Source organism: Mustela putorius, unplaced genomic scaffold, assembly GCF_011764305.1.
Source record: "Mustela putorius furo isolate JIRA1106 unplaced genomic scaffold, ASM1176430v1.1 tig00000788_pilon_pilon_pilon, whole genome shotgun sequence".
NCBI classification, from domain to species: Eukaryota; Metazoa; Chordata; class Mammalia; order Carnivora; family Mustelidae; genus Mustela; species Mustela putorius.
Window position 1 is genome coordinate 1356193 of NW_025421481.1, and position 13405 is coordinate 1369597.

At 34.4% G+C, this 13405-nt stretch overlaps 1 protein-coding gene across 1 annotated transcript in view; it reads right to left on the reverse strand.

Annotated features, from left to right (window-relative positions):
• The window catches only part of WASHC4 (WASH complex subunit 4), a 61450-nt gene that overhangs the window by 19281 nt on the left and 28764 nt on the right, over positions 1-13405 (reverse strand). Inside the window, exons 16-24 of the mRNA XM_004743051.3 lie at positions 10567-10674; positions 9450-9596; positions 9247-9326; positions 8052-8157; positions 7362-7478; positions 4790-4958; positions 4374-4528; positions 2817-2891; positions 2431-2535 (exon numbers count right to left, since the gene is read on the reverse strand). Coding sequence (XP_004743108.1) covers positions 2431-2535; positions 2817-2891; positions 4374-4528; positions 4790-4958; positions 7362-7478; positions 8052-8157; positions 9247-9326; positions 9450-9596; positions 10567-10674 — 1062 coding nt within the window. The remainder of the gene's footprint in view (positions 1-2430; positions 2536-2816; positions 2892-4373; positions 4529-4789; positions 4959-7361; positions 7479-8051; positions 8158-9246; positions 9327-9449; positions 9597-10566; positions 10675-13405) is intronic.

A 13405-nucleotide genomic window follows, 5' to 3' on the forward strand; every position in this document is an offset into this window, starting at 1 on the left:
GCCCAAGTTAACAAAACTTTCTATAAGCTCCCCTTACATAATTTAACTACACAAAAAGGGGAAAGAAAGGAAAATATTTTCCTACCAGAATTAAGAGTTATAGTGAGAATCAAAAACTCAAGATTCAACACTCTAGTTTTTAAGTCATAAACCACAATCAGAAGTTTCTGTTCCTCCATCTGCGAGACTACTTATTACTAATCTACATGTCTAGAATGATAAGAAACACAGTGCTCTTTGAACTTTTCTGAAGAAGACTTTCAATTATTTACCCAGGAATATTCTGAGCACCTCTTATGTGCACAGCACAGTCACTCTGCTCTCATGCTAGACATGGTGCTTGTCATCATGAAGTCTATATTCTAGCAGGAGTGACAGATATTTTAAGCAAGTATATGTTAAATAAATTATTAAATATCTACTACATAATTCATACAATGAGAAGTTCCAGTGCTTTGAGACTGAATAATAAAAAGCCCTGACCTAGGCTCAGAAAATCCTGAAAAGGTTGAATTTGAGCTGAAATTAAAGCCATAACAGGATTACTTCTGACCTAGAGATGGAAGTCCTGTATTAATTTTCATCTCCTCCACCCTCCTCCAGCCTACTGTTTTAGCAAATATATGCCATTTTTAACAGTCTTCAATTACCCAGTTTTAGAAATGGGTGCTTTCTTGTAACCTTTCTTGTGGCTTAAACACTGCCCTTTCTTTTTATCTATTTATTATTTTTTATTTAAGTTCAATTAATTAATATATAGTGTATTATTAGTTTCAGGGGTGGAGTGTAGTGATCTATGAGTCTTATATAATACCCAGTGCTCATTACATCACATGCCCTCCTTAATGTCCATCACCCAGGTACCCCATTCTCCCACCACCTCCCTCTCTTTCAGCAACCCCTCAGTTTGTTTCCTATAATTAAGAGGGTGCCTGGGTGGCTCAGTCTTTTAAGCATCTGCCTTCAGCTCAGGTAATGATCCCAGGGTCCTGACTCCCCGCTCAGTGGGGAGTGTCTGCTTCTCCCTCACCCACTCCCCCTGCTTGTGTTCTCTCTCTCACGGTCTCCCTCTCTCCTACTTTGTCAAACAAAATAAATTTTAAAAAAAAGTCTCTTATCGTTTGTCTCCCTCTCTGATTTCATCTCGTTTCATTTTTCCCTCCCTTCCCTATGATCCTCAAACACTGCTTTTTCTTGATCTCCTTATTACTATTCATGTTAGTAGAAATAGTCTATTCTTTATCTTTCCCACTCTTAATGGGTACTGCCAGTCTCTGATCTTGTCTCTTTATACTCCGTCATCACCAGATATCAGGAACGTACATTCATTACTGTGACCAACGATTAATGACTATACCCCACGCTAGAGTGTAATCGCCATGTAAGCAGGAACTGTTTTTCTCACCCTAGTGCCCAGCACAGTGCCTCAAACAGATAAAATACACACATAATTATATCTATTACACGAATGAGTATCTGACAGATGAAGTCAAAGAAAAGTTTACTTATCCTGAAAAGTTCAGACATGACGTCTACCTGGAAGACTCCTTATTTTAAATTATATACTCCGTCTCACTTCTATATTGGTAACCATTAAAACAGAACTCCAATCACATCTCCTATCAGCTCAAATACTTTAATGGCTCCCCCACAGAATAATAAAATCACCCCTATGTAATTTCCAGTTACATAACTCCTCCCTATTCCCTTACCGTCAACATGCTTAATAATATTTTAGTATTTAAGCATTCATAGCCTTCTTCAAGGAGAAATTAAGTGTACCCTGAAAACTTGGTAAATTCAAAGACTTTTCTTGTACACAGAAGAAAAAATAGCATCCAAATTCAAGTGATTCTCTCAAGTGATGATGCCAACTTCTAACACTCAAAGTCTTTTTAGTAAATTTCTACTTTTAAATAATTAGTAAGCCCCCCAAAAAAGAACATGACTGATATTAAATAAAATGCTATCAATGATTCATTTGCAAAAGCAACTTTCAAAGAATATCAGACAATCCACACAGACACATATTTATGTCAATGTGTTCAAATCTCCAATGCTATTTGTAACGATGATCCTGAGATGGTAAGATATTAAAAAATGCCTTTTGTACCACTGAGCTTCTATCACATCTAACACAATTTTAGTGCCAGATATTTTTTTAAGATTTTATTTTTAAGTAATCTCTACAGCCAACATGGAGCTCAAACTCTCAACACCAACATCAAGAGTTGCATGCTCCACCAACTAAGCCAGCCAGGTATCCCCCCAGACATTTTAATTACACCAACCAGAAGAATGGAAATTCAGGTATAATATAAGTAGGCAGCAGTGTATGTTTACCAGAATACTCTATGAGAAAGCTATTTGCCAAACCACCAAATTAAATAGGAGTCCATTACCCACCCAACCCCCAACAAAGTTTCTTACTGTTGTATTCATGATTCCTGTGCCATGTGTTCGAATTGAATTAGCAATATGCCGAATATTAATAGTGTTCAAATGTTTGTTATTGCTTGTTCGTTCAATAAAAATCTGCAATGAAACAAACTTATGCTAAGTAACAACACAGTCCATCACAAACACTGGCCAGTTATACAAAGAAAACTTTACAATCTATTTCATTAGAGATAATTTAATTGGAAAGTCATTCAAGAAGATAATGTAATCAATGCAAAAGAATAAAAAGATGATCTCTAAACAATTATTTTCTGCTTTATTTCACTAGTTTTCACTAATGAGAATCAATTCTTTGCCATTCAGTCTTCCTACTATACATCCGCCCACATTTAAAAAGAATTCTAAAACCTACTCACCTGATTGTTGAGATTATAGAGGTACCGAGACACAAATATATGAATATTTCTCATAATTTCCAAAACATCCAGGCCCTACAAAACAACCCACACAGTTCTATTATTCTTGAAGACAGACTTGTATCAATGCAGTGACTTACTACCAAGATTTTTAAATTACTTTAAAAAACAACTATACAAACATACGACCAAAGGCTAAGGAGCCTTCTAACTGCCACAATCAGGACTGTCTCCTTGGAGAAACCTGGCTGCTTGTTAATCTTACCCCTTTTGAAAGACAACAGTTATGTTCAGAATTTCAGAGATTCATTACTCAATCATTTCACCATCATTCTTGGGAATAATTGTCTTCCCAAAGATTTTCTGCACATTTTACTAAATAAAATAAGGGCCAGATTCTAAAAAGTAGTCAGGATATGTGGTGATATTTATAAAATACATTCTATTTTTCAGGCACCGTGCAAGGTTTTTTACAAGTAAATCTTAAAAAACACATGAGGTATTAGTCTCATAAATTCCACAACTGAAAAAAATGAAGCTAAAGGAGTTCTCCAAAGTCAAAAGGCTAGGAAGAGGCAGACCCCAGAAAATCAAATTTCAAATCCTTATGCTTCTTTTAATTACACTATACCACTTTTAACATACAAGTTACCTATGAAGAATCCTTCATTTTTCAGTTAAAAATATAATGTCTAATGTCATCATATAAATTGTCCCATAGCTCTTCTAACTAGGGCTCAAAGGAGCATCACAATATCCACTAAACTTTTTATTATCGTTTTTCTCATGTTTCAACTTAAAATTCTGTTTACTCACTTTTTCTCCTAGTAGGTTATAAGTACATGAGCTGAAATTGTTTCTTTTTATTTCTATATCCCAAAACATAGTTCAGTGCCTAGCATCTTTTCAGTGAATACTACATGTATAAATGAATGAAAGGGTATACAAACTGATCCTGGAAATGCAGTAGGATGTAAGAAAAATTATGATCCTAAAATTTGGGGAATGAGTGTTTTTTGATGAATATGATTTCTGAGTTTTCTCAGAAATATGATTTAGTTAACTATGCAAGTTAACTAAAAACATAAACTTTTGTACTCATGAGATACTACCTTATCACAAATTAGCTCACTGAACTAGCAAAGCTAAATGCTTCTAGGCACTCGTCATTTTAAGAAAATATTTATAATTATACACATTTAACCATTTTTTCCCTAAGACATTAAAGCTTATATGTTATACCCACATTTAAAATCCTTAGCTGTGATCTTAACTTTGTACAATTCTGTACAAGTCACCTCACAATGTTTCTGAAACACTATCTCAATCAGATGTTCAACAAAAGGCAGAGTGTTAACAGGAAGTCTGTGGTAAATTATTCATAAAGCAAATTAGCACCAACTAATTTTTTATTCTTGTCAAGTATGTAGTTTTTATAGCAAATATTTTCTTGAGATATAAACACATGCTAAATAAAGTAAAAAGAAAAAAAAAGACGATTTAGAGAAACAGTGTTATGCTACAAACACACTCTGCTAAAAACACTTTATACTATACCTGTTCCAAAGTCTGACTAGGAAGATGAGCCTCTGTCATAACCAATCCATAACGCTGGGTAGCTAAATTTCTCATTTCACTGTAAGTGGCCCAGTCATGAAGAGCTACTGTTGTTAGATTGTAGAAGGTCTTGTCTAGGTAGTGAGTTACGTAAGCTACCAAAAAAATATATAAATAAAAAACTTTTTGATTCATGAAAATAGAAGAGAAATAAAATTTTTGGAAACGTCTTTGAACATTAAATTTCTTCCTTTAAAATAAGGTACTAGGAAAATAAAAATGAAGAAACAAAAAGGAACTAAAGAATAAATAAATAACATAAAAATATTCTCAAAGTTTTGTTTTTATTTGTTCTTTAATAGTTAAGGGCTAACAGATATAGAACACGACTTTAAGAAGGAAAGCAGAACACTCACCTCGAATGTCAATAAAACGATTAAAAAATCGAATTGGATTCAAAGAGAAAAAAAGGGCCAGGTCTTTCATGCCAACTTTGAAAGGATTTCGGTCATCCAGCTTTAAATGAGTGTGAACAGAAAGTCGTAGATCCTTCTCTATCTCCTTGCATAATTTATCCAGTAAATGCTATTCACAAAAGAATTCATATGTTAATTTTTCAAAATAATATTCCAACTGCATTGGTCCTCCAAGGCATCTATGCTTTGACCATTAGAGTTTTATAATCAGTGCAATGATGAAAAAATTTGCCAAACTGGTTTAAAAGTCTAAATAAGCTATGGTAAAATATTTTTATTGACAAGATGGAAATTGTTCTCCATTTTATTTTTTTTAAAGCTTTTTATTTTTAAATAATCTTTACTTCAAATGTGGGGCTTGAACCCACAACACCAAAATCAAGAGTCACACATGCCACTGACTGAGCCAGGCAGGCACTCCTGTTTTCCATCTTAAACCAATGATTTTTGGGGACACCTGGGCAGCTCAGCTGGTTAACCGTCTACTTTAGGCTCAGGTCATGATCCCTGGGTCCTGGGATCAAGTCCTGCATTGGGCTCCCTTCTCAGTGGGGAGTCTGCTTCTCCCTCTACCAGCTGCCCTTGCTTGTACTCTCTCTCTGACAAATAAATAAAAATCTTTTTAAAAAAATTTTTTTAAAAGAAAATAAACCAATGATTTTTTTTGACCAGGGAGCAGTTAGATAGAAGTTTTTATTTTCATTAATACTTAAAACCTTTGAAAAGAACTTCAAAAGCTGTCTGATGACTTCATTACAAGGAACATGAACATACAATATAAAGTATAACATTTATGGAAACACAGTAACTAAAAAGGAAAGGTCCTGAGAATTAGCAAAAGAAATTTTTTAAAAGCTTCCTTATAGGAGTGCCTGGGTGGCTCAGTTGGGCGTCTGACTCTTGATTTTGGCTTGGGTCATAATCTTGGGGTCATGGTATCAAGTGCAATGTTGGGCTCCATGCTCAGCAGGGAGTCTGCTTGGGATCCTCTCTCTCACTTTCCATCTGTCCCTCCCACCACGCTCTAACAAAGCCTTTAAAAAAAAAAAAAAAAGCTTCCTTATTATAATAATTTTTTTAAAAAATCACAAAATTCATTGCCCTAAAGGTAAGAAAATTAATCATCTTTTCTAGTCTGCCATGAAGTTCTAAATACTGGCCAGACACATATGTTAATTGTTATTTTTATTATTTTTTTTAAAGATTTTATTTATTCATCTGACAGACAGAGATTACAAGTAGGCAGAGAGGCAGGCAGCTAGAGAGGAAGGGAAACAGGCTTCCTACCGATCACAGAGCCCGATGAGGGGCTTAATCCCAGGACCCTGGAATCATGACCTGAGCCAAAAGCAGAGGCTTTAACCCACTAAGCCACCCAGTACCCCACGTATGTTATTTTTAAATAAGAATAGTTAATACAAGAAATTATATAAAATTTTTCAGAATTTTATCAAACCTGAATATCGTTTATATTGTGAGTTCACTCATTTTTAATCTATCCCTCTATATAATATTGCTAGATGAAAATTTAAAGATATCAGTGTTTATAATATGCATTCCATTAAAACCAGAAAGTATATACTACACTGCATTTGATTTGTTACACAAGTAAAGCTTCTAAATTTAGAAAATTTAAATAAAGAGAAAATTTTAGTCAGTGACACTCCAAATAATTTAATAAAATCAGTTTAAATTGCAATAACTGCATTTCCATTAGCAGTACTCAATTTTCAAACCAATTTTGCATTTGCATTCTTCTAATAAAAAGAATTTTAAATTCAAATCTACAAGGGTGCCTGGGTGTCTCAGTGGGTTAAAGCCTCTGCCTTTGGCTCAGGTCATGATCTCAAGGTCCTGGGATCAAGGCCCGCATCAGCCTCTCTGCTCAGCAGGGAGCCTGCTTCCCCCTCTCTCTGTCTGCCTCTCTGCCTACTTGTGATCTCTGCCTATCAAATAAATAAATAAAAATCTTAAAAATAAATAAATACATTCAAATTTACTATTTGCTAAAGTGAAAAAAATTTTCCAAATTCCTAGTCTGAATTTCTATTAAAAATTAGAAATTAGGGGCACCTAATTCCTAATTAGGAAGACACCGGGTGGCTCAGTTGAGCAACATCTCTTGATTTTTGGCTCTGGTGGTGATCCCAGGGTCTTGAGATTGAACCCTGCCTTGGGCTCCACACTCAGTGGGAGGTCTACTTGTCCATTCCGCTGCTTGTGTACACTCTCTCTCTAATAAATGCATAAAAAATATTTTTTAAAAAAATTAGTAAAGACCAATTTAACAAAACAGTGATACTATAAGAAGAAATCTTTTGTTCTAGGCAGTGATTGATAAATAACTTATGATTTATATATAAAAATGAATATACAGTATACATGTAAATGAAAGCCTGCTTCATTGAAAATAGAAGGAGAGATTAAAAGCCTGCTTCAATCCAGAAAGTTTTTCCAAATATTGAAAAACTTATAACATGTATTTCGAATACAATCTCGAATAGGATGTTACCTCGTTTAAAATTTCCATAATTTCTTTGTCATAGCAATCCAGAAGTATTTCATAGGATTCTAAATGCCTTGCATGCATCATAGCAGGTACACAGTCCCGTAAAGCACTGAACATGTACTAAGAAGAAAATTAGAATGTTCATGAATTTAGAAAAACCAGAGCTCTAATTAAGAAATATCACAAAGGGGGGAAAAAAGAAAAGGAATATCACACAGGTTAATTATCTATCTTTAAAGACAAAAATCTCAATCTGAAGACTTTTTTTTTGACATGTCTTACTTTCCTAAATAAGAAGAGCCAGGTTTTATTCTCTGAAGCAAATACTTTAAACCAAAAAATTCATATTCACTTATCCTTTCTTGTCTTGAGCGCTGAAATACTTATTTCCATAAGGAAATAGATCTCAGTAACATATACCTTGCAGACAAGTAAATGTCAGACTATTGTGACATAAACTAAAATCAAGTGAAATGAGAATGATCAGGAATATGAGTAAAAAAGTTAGTTCATTAACATTAATATCAAATTTAACTAGACTAAATGCTTATTAAATATGTACAGCATTGTAAAAACATTAGAGTCAATTTTAAAATGATTTATTAAGTCAAATGATTGTATTTAAAACTAATTAGAATGGTTGGTATGGTGACTAAAAATGATGGATTCTTTTTTACATTATTCTTCACTTACATGTAATCTGGCTGCATCAACGGCATTTTCATATACATCATCTAAATAAATTGGGAAGACAGCTCGATGCCAGTATAAAAAACAACAGTCACATTGTGTTTGGACTCTACAATGTAAAGTAGTAATTAGTTGGAGCAAAACTGAAGTACCCCCCCACCCCCAAAATAATGAAAGGAACAACATTCTATACCATAATGGCAAGAGCTCAGTCTTACCCATTTTTTTATTCCCTGTATCATATAATCCAAAATTAGTACAGAAAAGCCACAAAATAAATATTTTTCAATCAGAAAAATTCTAAAGCATACTTGAAAAACAGTATGTATAACTTTTAAATAATAGTTAAAATTTTCAGTATTATTTAGTATGACTGAACTTACAATACTTTTACCATTTTACCTGTCCCAAAGCTGAAAAGCAGAGTCTTTTAAAAAATTGTGACAAAATACAAAACAAAACCAAAAACCCAGTTACACTTAGCCTGTCTGTCTACAATCTTTGCCAAGTGACATTTTTCACATGATTCTATGGCAACAAAATGATCATTAAGTATCTTATAATGAAGTTGGGTCACTATTTCTTCCAAAGATAGAAAGTTAAATGCTACTAACTACAAAAGTCTCAGCTTCTCAAACAGAAAACAGTAAGTTTCAAAAATTAAGAATTAAATGTGCTATAACCTTAATTCACCTGGGAATCAAATTCAGAAGACCCATTTTCCCTTCAAGAAACTTACTGCTCCCTCAATAAAAAGAAAATAATAAAGTCACAAGGGGCTTCCAAATACTAATTCATTTGAGTGAATCCAATTTATGTATCAAAACAAAATTACAGAATGTGACATGTGACATGAATCTCTAAGTCCCTTACAAATCGATGAAATCTTGTTATAAAGCAGCAATTTTAAAAGTCCACTTGGCTAGTGGAAAATCCCAGCAATCACAATTACACAGGGTCTAGCAGATGCTCTAGGTATACATGTTCTCATGGAATTCTTACAGAAGCCACCTCTTTAATGTAGAAGTAAAACTAAAATATGATCCCTAGTCATAGTCTCATTTTGGTCATGCTAAAGGAGTGACAAGGAGGAACTAATGGTCCATCTAGGTTATATTTCTTCTCTTGCTATGCTAAACAGCAAATTGCTGTTTCTATCAGCCTTCTCTTTTGAATACCATTGCACATCCTTACTTACCTTTCTCTAAGCTCACTGATAAGATCCAGCTTTTTCATGACTACTTGCAGTGGAAAAAGTTCTTCATCTTTAAATGTTTTCTTTCAGGAAGGGGAAAGAATGACAGAGAAGTTGCAAAAGTAAGGACAGATTTCTTAGGTCAGTAATAAGGGAACTGTGAAAGCTCAGATTTCATTTTCCCCCCATAATAGCAATATACTTACCATTTGTGTGCCAACACTTAGTGCCAAAGAAACAATAAGTCGTCGTTGCCTTGTGCTTGGTCCATTAAGAGTGTTTTCAGCCAAAACTAGAGCAGAGAGCACATCAAGACGCTGTTCACTATATTTTTTGTCAGAAATTACTCTTTTCTAAAAGATAAAAGGAGAGAATAAGAAATAACAGTTTTATTTTTGAATCAATAACAAAAGATTCTGAGGAAAAACTTAAGGGTAATGTTTCCAAGGTTCAATTTAAGAAAGCTTAGACAAAAGTTTTCCCTGTCCATCTTTTTCTGATGTTATATGCTTTACTTCTATAACATTACCATTTAATGCTGTCAGGGAAAGCAAATGTATTAAGCATCTTTTTAAATTTCCATATTAGGCTTTTTGAGAGGCAGTTCAAGATAACAGCAGAGGCCACATTCTAAAATTTAAGAAGGAAATTATTTCTTTAAAGAGGCATATTTTAAAATTATACTTAATATTGGGACACCTGGGTGGCTCAGTGGGTTAAGCCACTGCCTTCAGCTCTGGTCATGATCCCAGGGTCCTGGGATCAAGTCCTGCTTTGGGCTCCTTGCTTGGCAGGGAGCTTGCTTCTCTCGCTGCCTCTGCCTGCCACTCTGCCTGCTTGTGTGTTCTCTCTCTCAAATAAATAAATAAAATCTTAAAAATATATATATACTCAATGTAATTTTTTTAAAAAGATTTTTTATTTGAGAGAGAGCGAGAACAAGAGAACACAAGCAAGGTAAGCAGTGGAGGGAGAAGCAGCAGCAGACTCCCTTCTGAAGCCCAACACAGGGCTTGATTCCAGGACCCTAGGATCATGATCTGAGCCAAAGGAAGACATTTAATGGACTAAGCCACCCAGGTGCTACCACAATGTCATTTTTAAATGCAGGAGTGTTAATATATTACATGCTGCAAGTTCAGAGTTAAGACAACCCTGATCACTCTAAGTAATAATCATAAAATACCACGGAGAAAAAGGGCCAAGAATTAATATGTTTGAAGGCATGGAGTAAACAGATTAACCTAAAAAAAAAACACATATAAAACAACAGAATAGCAAACTAAAAAGATACTTATGTTGAATACATAATAAACTTCATACCTTGGCCACAGATATAGAATTAAGAGCCTGATGCTGAAGGTGCTGTGTTATATGTGAGACCGAATCAGCCACAACCATGCTTCGTCTGTAGAACATATGTTCTATTGCCTTAAAAGAACCGCAAGGAATACTGTGAAAATCAACTTAAAACTTTTAGGCAAATTATAGAATACCTTGAAGACCCTGAGTTATGTAAAGAATTTGTAAATAAGATCCAAAAGCACTTGATATAGGATAAGATTGATAAATTCAACTACATTAAAATTAAAGAATTTCTGTTCATCAAAAGCCACTATTAAAAAATAAAAAGGCCTAAGTATGAGAAAATTTTTGCCACACACAAGGATTTAGTACTCAGAATAAATAAATGAATGGGACATTTTTAATGGCAAATAATTTAATAGAAAACTGAACAAAAGAACTGATTTTTCACAAAAGAAAAAACATACTCAATAAACACCTAAAAAAGACCCCATCATCAACAATCAAGGAAATAAACACTACAAATAAAATCATTTACCTCCCACCAAAAATTTGCCTCCCACACACACACACACACACACACACACACAAAATCCAGATACTACCAGTGTTGGTCAGTTAGGGAACAATGGGAAATCCAGTCCATCAGAAGGTAGGTAAACTGACAGAATATAGGAAACAATTTGGCATCCCCTTGAAAAGCTAAACATGTACATAACACACAACCCAGCAATCCACTGTAGACACATAATACTTCAGAAAAATTCTTGGCACAATTACACCAAGAAACATATGCAAGAACAACAACTTTGTTTATAAGAGCAACAACTGGAAACCACCCAAAGGTCCACCCACAGGAAAACTGCACAGCAATGAAAATAAAATGAAATGAAATGAAGTGAAAATCATCCCAACACTTTCAAATACAAAATTCTGAATTTAAAAAAAAGCAAGTCAAAAATATATGAAGTATTACTTCATTAATATAAACTTCAAGAACATAACTGAACAATGAATGGTTTATAGAATCTTCCATATCTGGTAAACCAAAAAGAAAAACAAGAGAAACGTAAGCATTAAATTCAAGACAAGGGTTTCCTTTGAGGGAGCGGGATAAGATGTAATCACCAAGGGACGGCACAGGGGGTTTGTGAAAATATTAATATTTCCTAAATAGGATGGTGTGTTTTTAAGTGTCTAATATCTAATTATGCTTATTAAATACATATGTATAAACATACCTTTCTGCATTTATAGTAAATAAATTATATCTTTAAAAAAGGCTAAAAATCAGCCCCAAATTTTAATTTCTTAAGTAAATCTAAAGACATTAGCAGAAATAGCTAACAATTTTCTTTAAAGATTTTATTTATTTATTTGACAGAGAGAGAGGGAACACAAGCAGGCAGAGAGGCAGGCAGTGAGAGAGGGGGAAATAGCAGGCTCCCTGCTGAGCAGAAAGCCTGATGTGGGGCTCAATCCTAGGACCCCGAAATCATGACCTGAGCAAAAGGCAGAGGCTTAACCCACTGAGCCACCAAGGCGCCCCGCTAGCAAATTTTTTAATTTCAATTTTTACAAAAGTTAAGTGGATTCTCCTGACTAGAAGGGGTTTTATTTATTTATATAGGATATGCTAAGAAACATTTTATCATATTTTCAAAAGTATTCAAATCACAAGATCACAGCACTTACTCTGAATTACAAAATAAATAATAGCCTCGGGGCGCCTGGGTGGCTCAGTTGGTTAAGCAACTGTCTTGGGCTCAGGTCAGGATCCCGGAGTCCCAGGATCGAGTCCCGCATCAGGCTCCCAGCTCCATGGGAAGTCTGCTTCTCCCTCTGACCTTCTCTGCGCTCATGCTCTCTCTCACTGTCTCTCTCTCAGATAAATAAATAAAATCTTTAAAAAATAATAATAATAGCCTCATTTTGATAGCCTCATATGCATTTCAACACAATAAAATGGATTTTTTTTTTTTAGTATAGTTGATATACAATGTTACATTAGTTTCACAATGTTATATTAGTTTCAGGTGTACAACCTAGTGATTTGACAAGTTTATACACTATGCTATGTTCACCACAGGTATAGCTACCAACTGCCCCATTACATTTCTATTTCAGTATCACTGATTATATTGCTCAAGCTGCACCTTTTATTCCCATGACTTACTCATTCCATAACTGGAAACCTGTACTACCCTCTCCCCTTCACCAATTTTACCCAGCCTTCTACACCTACCTCACCCCACCAATAATCATCATTTGTTTCCTACATTTATAGGACTGATTCTGACTTTTTATTCATTTGTTTTTGTTGTTGTTAGATCCCACTTATGAATGGAATTATATGATATTTATCTTTCCATCTGACTTAATTCACTTAGCATAATGCCCTCTAGGTCCATCCATGTTGTCTCAAATCTCATCCTGTTAAGGCTGTGTAATATTCCATTACATATATACCACATTTTCTTTATCCACTTGTCTACTGAAGGACACAGGTTGTTTCCGTATCTTAGCTATTATAAATAATACTGCAATGAATATGGGGGGGCATGTATCTTTTTGAATTAGAGTTTTCAGTTTCTTGGGTAAATATCTAGTTGTGGAATTACTGGATCATGTGATATTTGTAATTTTGAGGAACCTCCATACTACTTTCCACAGTGGCTATACCAATTTACATTCCCACCAACAATGCATGAGGGTTCCTTTTTCTCCACATCCTAGACAATACTTGTTATTTCCTGTCATTTTGACATTAGCCGTTCTAACTGATGTAAGGGGATATCTCATTGTTGATTTGATTTGCATTTTCCTGATGAGTGATGTTGAGGATCTTTTCAATTGT